Source organism: Pteropus alecto, unplaced genomic scaffold (genome assembly GCF_000325575.1).
Source record: "Pteropus alecto unplaced genomic scaffold, ASM32557v1 scaffold48, whole genome shotgun sequence".
Lineage (NCBI taxonomy): Eukaryota > Metazoa > Chordata > Mammalia > Chiroptera > Pteropodidae > Pteropus > Pteropus alecto.
Window position 1 is genome coordinate 1137918 of NW_006442110.1, and position 16703 is coordinate 1154620.

Consider the following 16703-nt stretch of genomic DNA (forward strand, 5'->3'; position numbering starts at 1 on the left):
TTCTCGAGGCTTCTTCATCCTGTGCCTGGAGCCGGGCTGCCCCCCCGCCCCGCCACCTTACAGCCAGTGTGAGCTTCCCTGTAGCAGGGGGTGTCTCGGGGCAGTGGGATTTTTAACTCGGCAGCTGGTTTCCCCAGGGAATTCCAGGAAATCCAGGGGGGTGCTGGAAGCCTTCCTATCCTAACTCAGAAGTCACGTGGTGTCACCTCTGGAACGTTCTGTCGGTGACACCAGCCCAAACTCGAAGGATGGAAGAATGGACGCAGCTTCTCGATGGGGTCGGCTTGTGCGGGCAGGGAGGGCGGACGTGAAGGCACGGCGGGCGCCTTGGCGAGCGGACGCGTGGACCACGCTTCGAGCCCCCTCGCCGGGGGCTGGCCAGTGTGGCGCGCCGAGGCCAGGAGCTCTGCTCCACGGCCGGTTGGCCATGCACCCCGTCAAACAGGTTCCCTGCAGCGCTGGATCTGTTCTGCTGTATCAGCACAAAGCCTGCTTGGACCCAGCTGCTTTCGGGGCCCGTGAGCTACCTGCAGCTGGAGAAACAGTGTCCCCTGTGGTGCTCGCTCCGGGACCTGCTCCACTGCGATGGCGCGGCGCCGATAAGTGAGACCGATGTGCCGCAGGTCACTCGGCTGCCACCTCTCAGCGACCTGGCGGAAGTCCAGGCCTGACTGCCAGCCTGTCGCCGAGGCCGTGAGGGAGCCGGACCCTCACACCGCAGTTAGACGAGCAGAACTCGCCCTCTTTCTAATGCTCAGGGGTCCCCGTTGGAGCACCTACCCTGCCCCACCCCTCGCCTGTCACTTTCCACATCCGGGAGCTCCTTTTTCCCTCCTCTCAGAGTCCGGGGCGGGTGGACACTCGTTTCTCCAGGTCCCTGTGCTGTCCCCGGCTGCTGCGTGCTCTGCGAGCTTCGCACGGCCTCCGTTTCTAGCACGCGTCCCCAGAGGTGTGAGGGCTGCTCGCAGACCTGTGGGGGTGGCTCCCTTCTCCTCCATGGGCCTCCCTAAGTGCGTGCTGGGCTCCCCGATCAGCTAAGAACAGGACTTGGGGACCGGCAGCCCCCCAGGGCAGTCCCCGAAGGTCAGAGTCTGTCGCCCTGGGCACGAGGACCCGGTTGGGAAGCCTGGAGCCCCATGTTTGCCAGCGAGGGGTGCAAAGGGAAGAGGCGTGATCCAGAGACTTCCGGGACACTGCCGGTGACCAACAGTGAAAAATACGAAAGGGCCAGGATTTCCAAGGGACACACAGCCCGTCTCCGGCTCCAGGAATGAGTCCCCAGGACCTGGCTCTGCGTCTTCTGAGCTTTTCCGGCAATGAGTAAGGACCCCGAAGCACCCCAGCAGGCAGCCGATGACAAGTGCTGAGTTCACGCTCGGCGAGGCGTTTCTTCCTACACCCCTCCTGGCCCGAACGGAGGCCCGTGGCCCGGGGGGCCGTGTCCTGCACACAGGGACATCTCAGTGACCAGGTCCTCCTGAAAGATGATGTGGGATGTGGGAGGCAGGCTTTTTCTTTTTTCCTTGAAAAACAGTCCCTGTGTTTTGTACCTAATTCCCTGCTGCGGCAGCAGCTGGTCTAGAAGTTTCTGCTGCTCTGGTTTTGGCCTCACATGCAGAGTTTTCCTTCCCCACCCCCTTATATAATGAGCCTCTCCAGAAAAGAATGGGTTTTTTGGCACCAAAAACGCAAACAACAAAAAAACCTAGCAAATTCCTTGTTCGGCTTCGCCAGTGCTGTGGTCTGTGGCCATGGCTCCACCCCGGGAACCTCTGTGCACTGTCCTCTGGGTCCCCTGCCAGGCCCTGGGATCGTCCACCCCCTCCAGACACTCCGAGGCCGCCTGGTGGCTGCAGTCAGCACCTGCCTCCATCTGGAGTATGGAGGCCACAGGGTCCACACCAGCCAGCTGGGCCTGAGAGAGGGACTTGGGTTCTCGGACTTTCCCTGGCCACAAGCGTCCTCTGCTTGCTCATCTCCTCTGCCTGAAGGCCAGGCCTCAGACGAGATCCTCTTAGTGCAGGGTCCTGAGCCCAGGTATGTGCAATGTGCCTGCTCCCCTGCATTCTAGAAGGACTCAGAGCCATGGACATGGGATGAAGCGACCGCTCCTGCTCTGGTTCCCAGGTAGACCGATGACCACAGGCCTCTCAGGAGTAGCAGGCAGGCCCACCGCCAGACTGCAGGCTCCCCACGCGTTCCTGTCCTACCCGCAAACTCTGGTCCCCACGTGGAGCAGCCCTGGGTGTGCCCGACGTGGCCCTCGGCAGGCCCTGCCTGGCATTAGGGGGAAATAGGCAGACGCCCACTCCTGGATCCATTAGCCTCCAGTCACAGGAGGACACGAAGGCTCCTGTGACTTACTCCCAGAGGTTCTCAGAGCAGGTCGCCCTCTCGGCCATGTCCACAAGCATGCAGGACTCCTGGGAAGTAGCAACGTCACACAAGCCAACGAATGACAAAGGAGGGTGATTTGGAAGAAGAACTTCATCACCGGAGGAAAGATGTGACGATATCACACAAGCCAACGAATGACAAAGGAGGGTGATTCAGAAGAACTTCATCACCGGAGGAAAGATGTGACGATGCCAGCAGAGCTTACCTGAGAGGGTGGCCTCACACAGTAATGATGACTGACTTTTACTGTGTGCCCAGCAGAGCCAGGCCATAAGCTAGAAAGTCACGATTGGCCAGAAAGAGCATGGCATCATAGAGAACTGGGCGACAAGTAGCAAGACTAGGGTCTGGTTCTGGCCGGGACATCCCATGACTGCGTCATTTCCCCGGGCTTTTTAGGCATCAGAGAACCAGAGCGTCTGCAGGTCTGGGCCAGGCGGGCACAGGTGCTGACAGAATCCACTCTGAAGGGCTCTGGGTGGCCAGTTGCCCAGCAGTGTCCACTCTCGTGACATCTGGAGGGACACGGGGTCAGCTCCTCTCTGAAATCCACCTACCAGTGCAGCTTCGAAGCTCATGCAGTGCGGAATGGTCCAGACTGTTCCGCCCACACCGCAGTAAGCCGTGCACTTCATTCCGTGTCCGTGCGCGTGCGTGCCAGCAGCTGGAACGGAAACTTTGTGAAACGATGAGACGCATCCTCGTCTTACTCTAAATGATATTGGGGTGGTTGTGTAACGCTCTAGATCGATTTCGTGACCCGCCGATGGGGGAGGCTGACAGCTTGGAAACCAGCCAGACCATCCTGGAGCAGCCGGTTCACCCTGGGACGCAGGCGAGAGTGAACGGGTTAAAGCACTTGTCGTGGGCGTGCGTCCCGCATCACACGGGAAGCCCTGGCGTGCCCTCTGGTCCTCGGGGTCTCTGCTGCCTCCGGCCTCCTCGTACTCCCCTGCCTGTCACGTGCTGGGCAAAGCGGGTGGGAAACACAGCAAGTGGGGCCGGGAGAACCGCCCAGCACCTGTGGAAAGCGGGGAGAACCTCGTGGCGATGGTTTTGTAAATGCGGACGCGTGATAGTCTGAGCTGAACGCCGTTGGGGACTCTGGCTCCTGCACTGAGTCCCAGAGCCTCGCCGGTGGGGGTTGGGAGCTGGAGGAGGTCTCAGACCCTGACTCTTGCACAAGACCGTCCTGCGCGGAGCAGGGCGTGTCTGGGAGCCGGCCAGCAGCGCCGTGACCTTATAAAAATGTCTCCTGGGTGCCAATTTTACCCTAATTTGTGGTGTCCCTCTGCAGTTTGTCCTCCAACGTAGACCAAAACCACTCGTTTTGTTTTGTTGTGTTTTCTTTTTGCCCCCGTGGTGCCAACACTGCCCGCGGGGTGCTAGGCAGGGCAGACGCGGAGGCTGGCTGTTGGGGGCCTCAGGTCTGACTGAGGTCCATTTGGGTCTGTGGGACAGACTCACAGAAGGGTCAACCCTAAAGCTACCACATTGTCTGTTGGCGGCTTGGCATATTATTTGTGGGTAAATAAACATTCCAGAAACTCAGAGCTGGCCTTTCCAGACCCTGAAAAGGTAAAATCATAGAACGTCAGCTGAAAACAGACCTGGAAATTAAAGGCCATCCCTCCTCTCAGGGATGGCTCACTTTTCCAGTCTGTCCTTGCCTTCAGAAGGCCTGAGTGGCCCAGGAGGGCCCACTAGGACGTTGTCCCCTGATCCCGAGGCCTTGGTGTTTGCCGTGCTCTGCGCTGTCACGGTCGTTTATAAATCAGTACGAATGAGCTTATTAGCTCCTTTTCCGGTATCCGTTGTGATTAGGGGAAAGACAGGCTGCCATCTGCGTGCCTCCACGTGTGTGGGGCTGGAGGCGCGAGCCACTCAGGTGACTAAGAAGGGGTCCTCACAATCCACCAACGGCAGGTGCACGGAGGGACAAGGGCGCTCGGTTACAACACAGTGCGATCAGGTGCCAGGCGGAAGCTCACACAGCGCTTACCGGACAAGTGGCATCAGAGTGCTCATCCCCATGTCACAGGCGAGGCTCGGAGAGGCGAGGCTCTCACGTGAGGGCAGGACTTCTCTGAACCCGCTGTTCCTTCTGTGAATATTCTCCCGTGACAGTAAAATCGGGCTACGCGGGCCGCTTCCTGTTTTTCGCTGAGCTCCGCCAGCGTGCACTACCTTCAATCCGTCATTGTCCTCTGCCAGCCCTTTCCTTTGTGGATTTCTCACAGCCCTTGGCCAAGTAAAGGCCCTGCTATCTGTACGGAGACCTTCTGCCCACCTTCCCGGGGGCCCCCCAGACTCTCACCCAAGTCAACACCCACTGTCTCCAGGGGAGGGGGCTAGGATTCTGTGTCAGTCAGAGAAATGGGACCAAGAGGAGAGAGAGAAAACTCTTATACATTTCTTTTGTTACATTAATGTTAATATGTAACGTTAATGTACATATGTGTCCTTAATATACACATATGTTACAGATCTCCTTAATGTATGTTATTACAAATTGGTACGTTCAGTGCACACGATACATAGTTAGTATCTAAGGGTATGTTGTGTTCTGTAGGTACGTGGTAAGGGGTCTGTATCTATGGGGGCTACGAGTCCTCCATCCTCAGGGCAGGCCGGCAGGGGAGTCGTGCAGGAGTTGTGGCCAAGGTCTTGGGGCAGAATTTCTGCTTTTGGAATTTGTTCTGTGTTTGCTGTGAGGTCTTCGGCCGATTGGGCGAAGCCCCCCACCCCCCGCCCCATTACGGAGGGTCGTCTCTTTCACCGAATGTCGGCGATCACAGGTGCTAACCTCACCTGCAGATACCTTCGAAGCAGCATCTGGATCCGTGCTTGATTACATTGCTGGTCCTGTGGCCAGGCCGGGCGGCCACACCATTTACCTGTCACAGACGCTATGGTGGGGCTTGGTCAGTGGAGCCCAGGGTTCCCTGTCTGTGACATTGCCCTCCTCCTGTCTCCTGGCCTGGGCCCGGATGCCACCAGTGGAGACTGGATTGTTCTGGATCGAGTAGCCTGCAACCTTGGCCACACCTGTAGAAGGGAGCCTGTTGGTGGCCTGTGGGGAGATGGCTGCCACAGACCAGGTGACTTGGCTTCTCACCTGTCTCTCCTGGGGCCTCCAGGCACTCGCCTCCCTCCCTGCTGACTATGAAGTGACCCAGATCCTGTCACCTCCACCCAGCTTGTCCCCTCCCACTCGCTTTTTCTGGGAAGAACTCGGGCTGGAGGAGACGAGAATCTGGGTCAGTTTAAGTTCCTCATCCTCCGTGGTGAGCAGAGGCTGACTCAACCTGGCTGGGAACATTTGCCTGTAAGGGGTCATGTTGGGGGCCTAAGTGCACAGGGGATTGAGGGAGGTCCCGGGGAGCAAGGCTGGGGGCCCTTAGGCACCCAGAGCACAAGCGTCTCAGCGTCCTCGGCTGTCAGCCAGGGGCCAGTGGGGACTTCGAAGGTTCCACTCGGCTCTGGTCAAGCAGGGGCCGCCCACAGGCAGGGAAGGCCTGCCACCTTCTCACGGGCAGACGGCGGGTCCTTAGCGAGGGCTCACTGGGCCGCCCATCTCTAGAGCTGCCGTGCCCAAGTCGTTCGTCACTCCGCCTTGCAGCTGGGGGGAGGGACGAAGACGTCCCTCTGTGATAGGCAGGGGCAGCCAGTGTCTTTGCAAAACCTTTCACCTTGATGTCAGGCCTGGGTTGAGCATGAGCCTTTGACCTAGGTGTCAGGGTCGGTGCCCTGGGTGACGTCCTGTGCCCTCTCTACCGCCATGATCGGTGAGGATGAATGTGTCCTCGGCCAGTGGCCCCTCACGATCCCCAACACTGTGTGAGGACTCACACTGTGGGGAGGGCCTTGGTCCGTATCATCCAAGGCACCAAGCCTCGTTTTACAGATTGGAAACCTGAGGGTTGGGAGGCGAAGGTGGCCGCACACGCGCGAGCGAGGACACAGTGGAGGCCTCTTGTCCACTCGAGTCTGACTCTGTGGCTCTTGGCTTTGAGAGAAGAGTTGAATGCCTAATGCGGAGCCCCTGGGTGAGGAGTTAGGGGCAGCGGTGTGTGTGGGGGTGCCGCACGGGGAGGGGGGCCCCGAGCCGGCTGCGTGAATTAATCGGGACCACCAGGTGGAGGGAAAGTGAGAGGTGGCCACAGGAGTGAAAAATAGTGGTTTCCCTCTTTTTATTTACGCCGGGAAGCCTCTCAGCCCACAGTCACAAACCATGACGTCCTCTGTGGAAAACAGGATTCTGGAACCTCTCCAAGAGTTAAGTTTAGGCTTTCCCTAATTTGGCCCTTGTCCCTCCCCTGCTGCCGCGTTCCAGTGATTCAGAGTCTGTTCCTGCTTTTTTCTGAGAGTGGTTATATAACACGAATGTTTTTCGAAGGCTCCAATTGCCCGTGGCTCGGTCACCACCCCCCACAGCGACACCAGGAATTGCCCATTTGGCAGTTTTGAGGTTTTGTGCGGAGCCAGGCCATCTGGAGACACCTCACGTGTGCCTCCCGCCCGAGGGGCTCACCGAGGCCTGCAGCAGAGGTGAACTTCAAGCCACAGTACCCACAGGTTGGCCCCGGGTGAGGCTAACTGGTGCGAGCCAGCTGCCCCCGTTAGTGACAGCGAGGAAGAGTCCGGAAGATGGGCGGGCCGCACAAACCCGAGTGACAGTGCATTTGCCCTGACAACCCACGTACTTGAGACTGAGGGTCCTTCGAGATCCATCGAGAAACCAGAGGATTAGCACGTAAGAAGCAGGTCAAGACACCGTGAGGTAGAAAGCCAGGAGGGCAGCTGGGTCATGACGCCTCCCCTGTGAAGCGCCACCGGGGACGTGAAAGGCACACCCTCATCCCTCCGCTGGCATCGCCCACGGTCATGGAGCCTCCGCCCGAAGGCCCTGAGCTTCGAGGGCAGTGGAGAAGGTTTGGTGGTTTGCGAGCAGGAGGAAGTGATTTTCGTGACTCGTCGTAGAGGAGGAGGAGATGCGTTTATCCTCAGGGACCGGTGCTCCTTTAAAATGCTCCAGATCCCACCTGCTGGTTAGTTCAGCGGATGAAAGCAGAGGATGTGTGAGCCGAAAGGCATCTTCCAGAATCACCCAGTGAAGCCCTTTCACTGGACAGTTAGGACACTGAGTTCAGATGAGCCCAGGGCCCCCAGGCAGCAACCAGCAGCGCTGAGGCTGCAGCTCGGCCCCCTGGCTCCACCTCTGCGAACTGGCCAGGCTCATCCACACGGAGGGACGCAGGACTTGTATAGGGCCAGGCGGGACCCTCATTAGCTGTCGCACGGCCGGGTAGCCTCAGACGTTGCTGGTGCTTGCTGCCCTTGGGCCTGCCCGGCGGGAGCGGAGGATGAAAGCCTTGCCAGAAGTGTCCCTTCCTCAGTGGGAGTCAAACCGCTGGAAACTTCACAGGAATGTTCCATCGTGACCCTGACGTTCAGACCCCGTGGGTGGCCCTCAGGTGCCGGCCGTGGGGCCCTGACATTGGCAGCCTTTCTGTTTGTCCCGTACTTGGCCTTTTGTCAGAGCTCTTTCTGGGGCAGCCCAGCTGCAACAACAGAGCCTCGGGCATGCTGAGCGGGCAGAGGCGTGTCTGGCCGGCACGCTCTAGCACCTTCCATCGAGGCTGGGACACGCGTGGGCAGCCGCCGTGCGGCGGGAGCTCACCGGCGAGTTGGCTGGGAGCAGCATAACGTCTGTTACCTTACGGAGAGGTGTCGGCATACGTGGCAGGGGGTGGGGACGGCACCCCGAGCTCTGCGAAGTGAGGACGTGCTGGAGTGCGGAGCAGTCGCGTTGGGTGGTGGGGTGCGGGGCGCCTTCTGTTCTCTGAAGCATCAGCGTCTGAATTACTTCTAATTGAGAAGTAGACCTTGAAGAGAAAACCGTGTCGTCGGCCACCTCGGGAATGAATCACTGAGTTATACTCATCTCCACCCACCCTTCCCTCTCTGAGGTGTCGCTGTGCCCAGGATGCTCGCTTGTCACGGGAGCGCTCTCCATTGTCACAGCTTCTGATACCAGCTTGGCTGTTGTTACTGGTGCCGAGTCACCCCAAGGAGATGGTGGAGTTTGACAGAAAGAGCTCTGGGCTGGGAGTGGGCGGGCCTGGGTTACAGGCCCTGCCTGCCACCGCCTCGTCTTCACAAGAGGCTTAACCTCTCTGACCCTCGGTGTCTTCGTCTGTAGACTGGGATGATGCCGCTCGCCTTTCCTCCTTATGTGGGCCGTTCTAAGGGCCAGATGAGGTGACCGTGGGAAGATTTAGGAGGCACAGACCAATGGCAGATGAATGGCAGCCGTGCTATTGACACCTTACTTTTTTTGCCTTTTGACTGGATTTCTGAAGACGGGGAGGGATGGGGGTTGAATGAGCTGCTTTTAAAGTCGACTCGCATCTCGAGAAATCTTCTCAAACCTGGGGCTTTTCTCTTTTATCCTGATGCTCTTGACGGGCGACTTAGCCCAGATCTTGACATTTGCTTCCCCCAAAGCCTGTGATGCTCCCCCAGAGCACGTAGCCGAGGTCTGCAGCGTAGCGCGTGCGGCTGACGACGAGCCCAGAGCGTGAGGCTGTTTCTCGGCAGAAACCACGTCTGAAGCGTCTCTCGGTGCGTCAGCCTGGCCCACCCAGCGCCCGGGGAGGTCCTGCCTGGCTGGCCGAAGGGACAGGGAGGAACGGGGATGGGGCAAGAAGGAGATAAAAGGGTAAGGAGATCGCGACGCTCCGGGGGGAGGGTGAAGTTTAGAAATCACAGGAACGGGGCGAGTTACCAGGCCCGGGCCTTCTGGAATGTCAGCGGGCCGAGGCCACGTCCCCGTTCCCGGTCCCGTGGCGACGGTTGCAGTTGGAGATGTTCCCTCAAGGCCTCCGAGCAGCTCTCTGTTTCCTGGTGAGCGCCGGGAGATGAGGATCATGGGATGTGGGCTGGGGGAGCTTCGCAGTGGAGCCCGCCGTGCGTGACGGAGCAGACAGCGCCAGGGCCTGGGCGCGCAGCAGCGGTCAGTCAGTTTGATGCTTTCGTCCACTCACTCTGGCCGGAAGCAGCTGCTGGGGCCCCCACAGGTGGCCTGTGACAGGAGCGGGCCCAGCGTCCCGGCTCGGCTCTTTCAAGACGGTCGACACGAGTCTCGGAGCCGCCGGGGCCCCGCCGCGGGAGCGTGGTGGTTCTCAGGGCCGTTCGGGGAGGAGCGAGCCGGCGTTCGGGCAGAGGCGCTGACGCGGAAACCGCTGGGCTGAGCAGACGTCCGCGGGGAATGGTTATGTGGAGTGTTCTCGACGGAACGGGAGATAAGCATCTCCCTCCCACACCTGGTTGCTCCCGCTCCCCCGGGGGCTGCCGCTGCATGGGGCCTGCCCGTCCCCTGGCCCGTCAGCCCGCGGAAGCTCGGGCTGGGTAAGGGGCTGCCTTCCCTGCCCAGGAGTTAAGCCAGACTCGGGTGCACCGCAGCTGCGTGCGGGGCGAATGTGAGGCCAGGGGGAGAGAGACGGGGGGCTCCTCCCGCCCTGGGTGGAGTCAGAGGTCCCTTAGAGAAGCAGACTGAGGAAGGGTGGCTTGTGGCATGGTCGCCCCGTAATAAAGGGTCGTCTGAAGTATTGTCAGAATGGATACGAGCATCGATTCTGTCCGACAGGGGCCCCCAGCCGGAGGTAATGCTTGAGTTGGGCTTTGTGTGACACGTAGGAGTTCACTCTGTGAACCAGGATTTGGGGGCTCGGGGAGGGGGCCAGGAAAGCACAGACCACCGGAGGAAAGGGCTGGGCGCGTCTGGGGAATGGCAGTGAGCACCTGCGACTGAGGCCAGGCTCCTCGCCAGAGGCTGGGCCTGTCCTGGAGGGGCAGTTCTGGGAGCCGGCAGAGTGGCCTTGAACTGAGGCGTCTGAGCAGTTCAGATGGCGTTCCAGACGGAATAGCCACAAACACACAGCCATGTTTGGAAAAGCCACGAAGGGTCTGCCTGGGCTGTCGCTAAAAGGCGACGGGGTGCAGGGCACCTTAGAGATAAGGCAGCCGAGGTCAGTAAGTCCGCGGGGCTGGCAGAGAGCTCCCGACAGCGACTCAGCCAACAGTCACTGGTGGGAAGCCGGCGGCTCTCCCCCTGGGCCAGTGGCCGAATGACCATGAGGCCTGCCTGGCACTGTGGAACAATTAGCTAGTGTCCCCGGCAGGACCCAAGCCCCTCAGGAGATGCCGAGGTGCAGCCAGGCTCAAGACATAGAAATAAGCCAACACATGAGAGGCTGGGTCTGATCTCCGCACACATGAGAACCAGCGTGTTCTGGTGGACCATGGCCAGGCCACGGCGAAGTCCCTGGGCTTTGATGGGAGGGGCACACGTCGTGGTGCTCACGTTCTCCGGGGTCACCCCTCGAGCAGAGGCTTGGAGAAGGCCTGAAACACGGGAGGCTGAAAGGCCTGGGTGACAGGTGGCCCGAGAGAGCTGGGCGAAAGGGGCAGAACAGCGGGGTGCTCAGGACACTGAGGGGGGCTAGTATGTCGTCATCCCCTCCTCGACCAGTATGCCGTCCGTGTCCCTCCCTAATGGGCAATGTTCTAGGAGGACTCAGGAAGGGGTGGTGACACACACACAGAGCCACACGCAGCCCCTAAACAAGCAGATGGGCACCTGAAGGCCACTGTCATTGACCGCGTGCTCCGTTTCCGCCCTAGGACCTGAGTTCCTTCGCCATGCCCCTCCTGGATGGAGATCTGGAGAGTTCAGAAAAGCATTCCTCTCGTAAGGTAAGGCCACATGTCACAGCTCACTCGAGGTGCCACCGAGGCAGGACTCCCTCAGCGACAGTCCAGGACACACTTCCACCTCTGCTCCCACCTGCCCGTCCACTTGCATTCCCACCTGCATTTCACCTGCGCTCCCACCTGCACATCCACCTCTGCTCCCACCTGCACATCTACCTCTGCTCCCACCTGCACATCCACCTGCGCTCCCACCTGCACATCCACCTGTGCTCCCACCTGCACATCCACCTGCACTCCCACCTGCACATCCACCTGCACATCCACCTCTGCTCCCACCTGCACATCTACCTCTGCTCCCACCTGCACATCCACCTGCGCTCCCACCTGCACATCCACCTGTGCTCCCACCTGCACATCCACCTGCACTCCCACCTGCACATCCACCTGCACATCCACCTCTGCTCCCACCTGCACATCCACCTGCGTACCCATCTGCATATCCACCTGCGCTCCCACCTTTACATCCATCTCTGCTCCCACCTGCATATCCACCTGCAGGTCCACCCTACATCTGTTCCCTACGTCTCGTGCCCTCCTGATGCGGCCTGGAGACAGGCCCTCAGATGAAAGCTGCGTCGATGAGACGTGGAGTGGGGGGTGGAGCGGGCCTGGGGTCTGGCTGACTCTTGCCCGAATCTTTCCTTGGTTCCCCCCGTGTCTGCCCCTGCCCCATCCCTAGAGGACAGGCATGGCCTCCTCCTGACTCGAACTTGGCAGCTAGACTCCAGTAACCTCTAGTTACATTGACACAAGGCCACCTTGTCGATAGTGGTGCAGCCAGGGCTTTCCAGACTGCCGTGGAAGGGCCTGCTTCTTCGCCGGCCAGATCGCACCCCTTCATCTTAGTGATCCAGTTCAAGATGCAGACACCCCGGTGCGGAGAGCACAGTGCGGACTCTGCAGATGTCTGGCCCTTTCCGAGGGCGGGAGGCAGGAGACGCTGCCAGGCGCCTGACATGGAGAGGAGGGGGAGGAGAGGAGGGTAAGGAGGGGACCCTGCAGGAGCCACTGAGGTCTCTGAGGAGCGGGGACAGCCGGGAGCAGAGCAGAGCAGTGGACGGTGCAGCGGCCTCTGCCCCCCGGAGCCTCGGTGGGTGCAGCACAGTCCCCAGCGGAGGGCCTCGGGCCGTTTCCGCTGAAGTAAGTGTGGGTGGGTGTGGACTCGCAGCCGTGAACTCGGAGATAAAAGACGTGACCACGTCTCTCACTTTCCCTGAAACTAACTCAACGCTAACTCCACGGACCCTGTCCCACCAGGTCAGCGGGAAGCGTCGGTCTCCATCGTTCCTGGATTCCTTGCTAGGCTCGTGCAGACGTGCCGGGCTTCCGTGCGGCACATAGACTCGTTCTTAAAATAAAGGACCCGGACCTCAGAACGGGAAGGACCTGCCCATAGTCACGCGGCTGCTTAGCAGTCGAGCCGGGTCCAGTCCAGGTTGCCTGATGCTCAGCCCAGTATACTTTGCACTGCATCCAGACAGCCCAAACTGGGCCAGCGAGAGAGGCCATGCAGGGACGTGTCCTCAGCTGGGCAGATGCCACATCGGTGCTTCCTGCCCTTCTGGTTCGTCACTGCGTCTTTGTACCTGTGACCGAGACCCCCATTTCCGCAGGGAGCTTTCCCTCTTCAGCCGTGGTGGCTGGAAATCCTCGCTGGCCGCCGGGCTGAACGTGGGCCGGACACTTGGTGGCGCCCCCTGCTTTCTACGAACCCTCTTCCACTTAGGTGGCTGGGCCTCATCTGAGCCCCCAAGGACACCAACCTCAGTCAGTCGACACAGCTCTCCCAGGTCTCCTCCCGTCCCCTCGCTCTGTGCCCCTGCCCCCAGAGGTGGCAGCTCTTTGTCACGTGACATGGCTCCATGCAGGAGCTTCTGGTCACCTCGACCCTACATGGCTCTGGTGTGCGGCTCCCAAGCCAGCGTCTCCGGGGTCACGCAACGGCACTGCGGTCAGTGTTCCTGTCTGTGTCCCTCAGTCCTGGGACTAGGAGCCCGGCTGCTTTGCTCAGCTTTCCTGGCAGCTCAGCTCTGTGTCAAGCCCGTGCTCACCGCTTCCCATGAGAGGCGAATGACCTCGTCTGGGCAGCAGACGTAGCACGGTGCCTGGCCCGCGGCAAGTGCCCAGGGCAGGTCTGGGTGGCAGGCGTGACATCGGGATGTCATACCCGCTGCAGAGCACCGTGAAGAGGGGCGACCACCTCCCGTCGGCCTCCCGTAGGGAACGCTGCGTCTGGCCGGGCCTCAGACACGACGGGGGGACTTCCGTCCGTGCTGGCTCTGGGCACGGTGCCTCCCGGATCCTGAACCACATGGGTCTCAGCCCGGAGCTGCTCACCATCGGCTCGCTGGACGCTCCCTGCAGCCTCCGTACCTCGGCCCCTCCCCCACCCCCGGCGTGAGTCGGATGCCAGGGGCAGATGTCCCTAGCCCCGGCCCTCACCTTGAGCATACCCAGCTCCGCTTCCTGGTCTCCTTACCCATGACCCCCACACCTGTCCATCAACCTCAAGCTCCCGAGACACACCGTCGGTCACTTGTGAGGCCAGCCCCCCGGGCTCCTCGCTCTCACACACCTGCTGCTCTTCTTCCCTTTCTTGCAACTTGGGGAACAGCCAAGAGGGGGCGCCAGGCGGCCCGGCCTTGCCTCAGGCGCTGCCCCCATAGCCGTGTGACAGACGGCCCTGTCCTTGGAGCTCTGCCCAGCAGGTGGCCCGTGTGCCCACTCATGAGCCCCCAGAGCCAGGGGCTCACGGGGGGTTTCTGGGCCTGTCTTCTGATCCAAACCCAGGACGCGTGCAGTTACGTTTATCAAAGTATTTTATCGCGGCTTGCCCAAGGGCACGAGCTGCGGCCCTGTCTCTGGTGGCTTCAGTGGGCGCCATTGTCCTGCAGGGAACAGAGTGGCCGTGTGAGGCCCTCTCACCTCTCACTGTCGGGGAGCGTGGTCAGGTCCTACGGACCCGTGGGAGAAGGCTGAGCCCAGCCACGCCTACCGTTCTGCCGTTTTTAGGAAAGGGGGCCCTTTCCAGGTCTCCCCGCTCTGGCTCAATGGCTGAGCCCCTGACTGTGGGCCTGGAATTCTGAGTACAGTGGAAACCCCCACCCATCAAATAAGGTTCACGCTGGTCCCCAAGGCTGTTTGTGGCTGGCTTTCGGTGGTGATAGCCCAGCTTCCCCCGTGACCTGCCCATGGTGGCCTGAGTGGATGCTCTCAGTCTGTGCTGTCCACTGAATCTCCTGTCCAGCTCTGGGACACCTCCGCCCATTGGCCCGTCCAGAGCCCTTAGCTTTCGGCACCTTCTCTGGTCCAAGACCCCGTGACATGCCGTGGTTCACGCCCCCGGAGACATTCTCCACCTGCTCATTCTCACGGCAGCTGGTCTGGCCTGCCCTCCTCCCTGACCTCGCAGGGACCCTACCCTCTTTCAGAGACCCGACCGTCAGCCTTTGCTCAGAGGCGCTCCCTCCTCCCCAAGCCCAGTGAGCGTGGACGACGTCTCTGGGGTCAGCCTTGCCAGCAGTTCCTGCACAGGACTCTCCCTCTGCCCTCGAACTTGACCTTGGCCCTGTCTCTGGCAGCTCCCCCTCCCAGCTGTGACTGCTGCGTTCAGTGGCATGTGGTATGAGGGTTAAGGCCGTGGGCCCTGAGGTCCCTCTCCACCAATGACCAGCTCCGTGACCTTCGCTCTGCCTCCAGCCAGCACCTCTCCCAGCTTCGGGCTCGGTGGCACTCAGTGAGTGAGGGTTAGCGGTGACGAGAATGGTGTACCCTAAACACAGCTGACCGTGCCATTCCCTCGCTAAAGAACTATCCTAGACGATCCCAAACGAGGCTCCTACCCGATATGTGGCATCTTTCCCTCCTTTGTCCCTGCCCCAACTGACCACAAACACCAAGGACCTGTTAGGACAATGCCGAGGGCTGATCAAGTAGGTGTGAGGCACATTCTACGTGCCAAGAACTGCTTCATCTTCACGACCCCACAAGAGGATGCATGTCCTCGTTGGGCAGATGAGAACAGGCAGCTTACGTCGCTTGGCACAGTGCTAGAAACGGAGCCAGGATTCCCGCTCCAGTCTGTCTCCCTGCTGTCGGGTGGCATCCTGTGTGTGCTCTTCCCAGAGTGCCCCGTGTCCACAGGCACACGCCACCCCCGCACCCCTTCGAAGACCTTCTAAAGATTTGAAAAAGCTTCAGAAAGCCCGGGTCCCTCAGGTGGGTGGGATAGTGACTCAGCTGAATACTCTAGAGACAGAGAATCTGAACACTTTTCGTATTAAATGGCTAGAAAAAGGAAAACTTGAGATTCTCTGCAAGGTGGCAACTTTGAGTTATCTGGTTCTTATAGGGCATGGCCTCACTGTCTCAGGAGCCTGCTTGCTCAGGCGAGGGTTTGGCGTGGGGTCCAGGGAGAGGTGGACTTGCGTTTGAGGGTCACTGAAGGTGGTATCCCAACCTTTTAGGACACGCAAGCCCGGTTTGGGGGCGCCCTCTGGTGGTGGAGGAGCTTGTAGGGGTCCTGGGTCCAGGCAGGCACCCGACGTGGACAGAGGCCAGAGTGGGCACGGAAGCCGCCTCCGGGCACACCTGCCTTCTCGGCACAGCTGTGGTCACCAGGGGTTCGGTGTGTGGCCTCATCCTTGTCCCATGAGCCTGGGACAGGTCATCGATGAAGCGAGCCTCAGAGGCTTTCGGCCTCGTTCACGTTCTTCCTGACCCATCAGCACCTCAATGTTCCGGTGCCAAAGCAGCGTGGGGCTGAAAATGCACCCCTTCCTGGCACCAGGCCCCGCGGTGGAGCCCCAGGCCCACTGTCCAGATGGCAGAGATCCGTGTGCCCCCTTTGAAGAGGCGCAGGAGAGCGTAGTTCCTCCTTGGGAGGGACAGGCATGACGTCTTGAGAAGTAGGTGCCAGGAAGCAGACCCGCAGACGGATCACAAGGGGGAGGGCGCGTCGTTTTGAGCCATGTCTGCTGCCCTTCCTGGCCTCCCCTCCACCTCTAGGAAGCCCCTCTAGATTGCTGGACGGAGGTCAGCGGATGGTCCGTCCTTGAGGCACGTGCCTTCCCCAGACCACAGGTGGCCACTTCTGTCTGTAGACGAGCTCGGGGCTGTTTCTCAGGCAGGGTTCCTAAGAGGAGCCGCTCGGTGACAGAGGACCTTGGAAGAGACACGAACGATAGCGATGGCTGTGGGACAGGGCAGAGGTCTGAGTGACCCCATCCGTTTGCCTGTCTCTGCAGGTGGACAGCCCCTTCGGCTCGGGCAGCCCCTCCAAAGGATTCTTCTCCAGAGGCCCCCAGCACCGGCCCTCCAGCCCCGTGTCTGCTCCCGTGAGGCCCAAGACCAGCCCCGGCTCCCCCAAAACCGTGTTCCCGTTCTCCTACCAGGAGTCCCCACCCCGGTCCCCTCGCCGCATGAGCTTCAGTGGGATCTTCCGCTCGTCGTCCAAAGAGTCGTCCCCCACCTCCAACGCGTCTACCTCGCCCGGGGGCATCCGCTTCTTCTCCCGCTCCAGAAAAAGT

General features: G+C 60.4%; 1 protein-coding gene across 1 annotated transcript in view; it reads left to right on the plus strand.

Annotated features, from left to right (window-relative positions):
- The window catches only part of PRKAG2 (protein kinase AMP-activated non-catalytic subunit gamma 2), a 186452-nt gene that overhangs the window by 47417 nt on the left and 122332 nt on the right, over positions 1–16703 (plus strand). Inside the window, exons 2-3 of the mRNA XM_006920611.3 lie at positions 11086–11157; positions 16422–16701. Of these exons, the coding sequence (XP_006920673.1) occupies positions 11086–11157; positions 16422–16701 (352 nt within the window). The remainder of the gene's footprint in view (positions 1–11085; positions 11158–16421; positions 16702–16703) is intronic.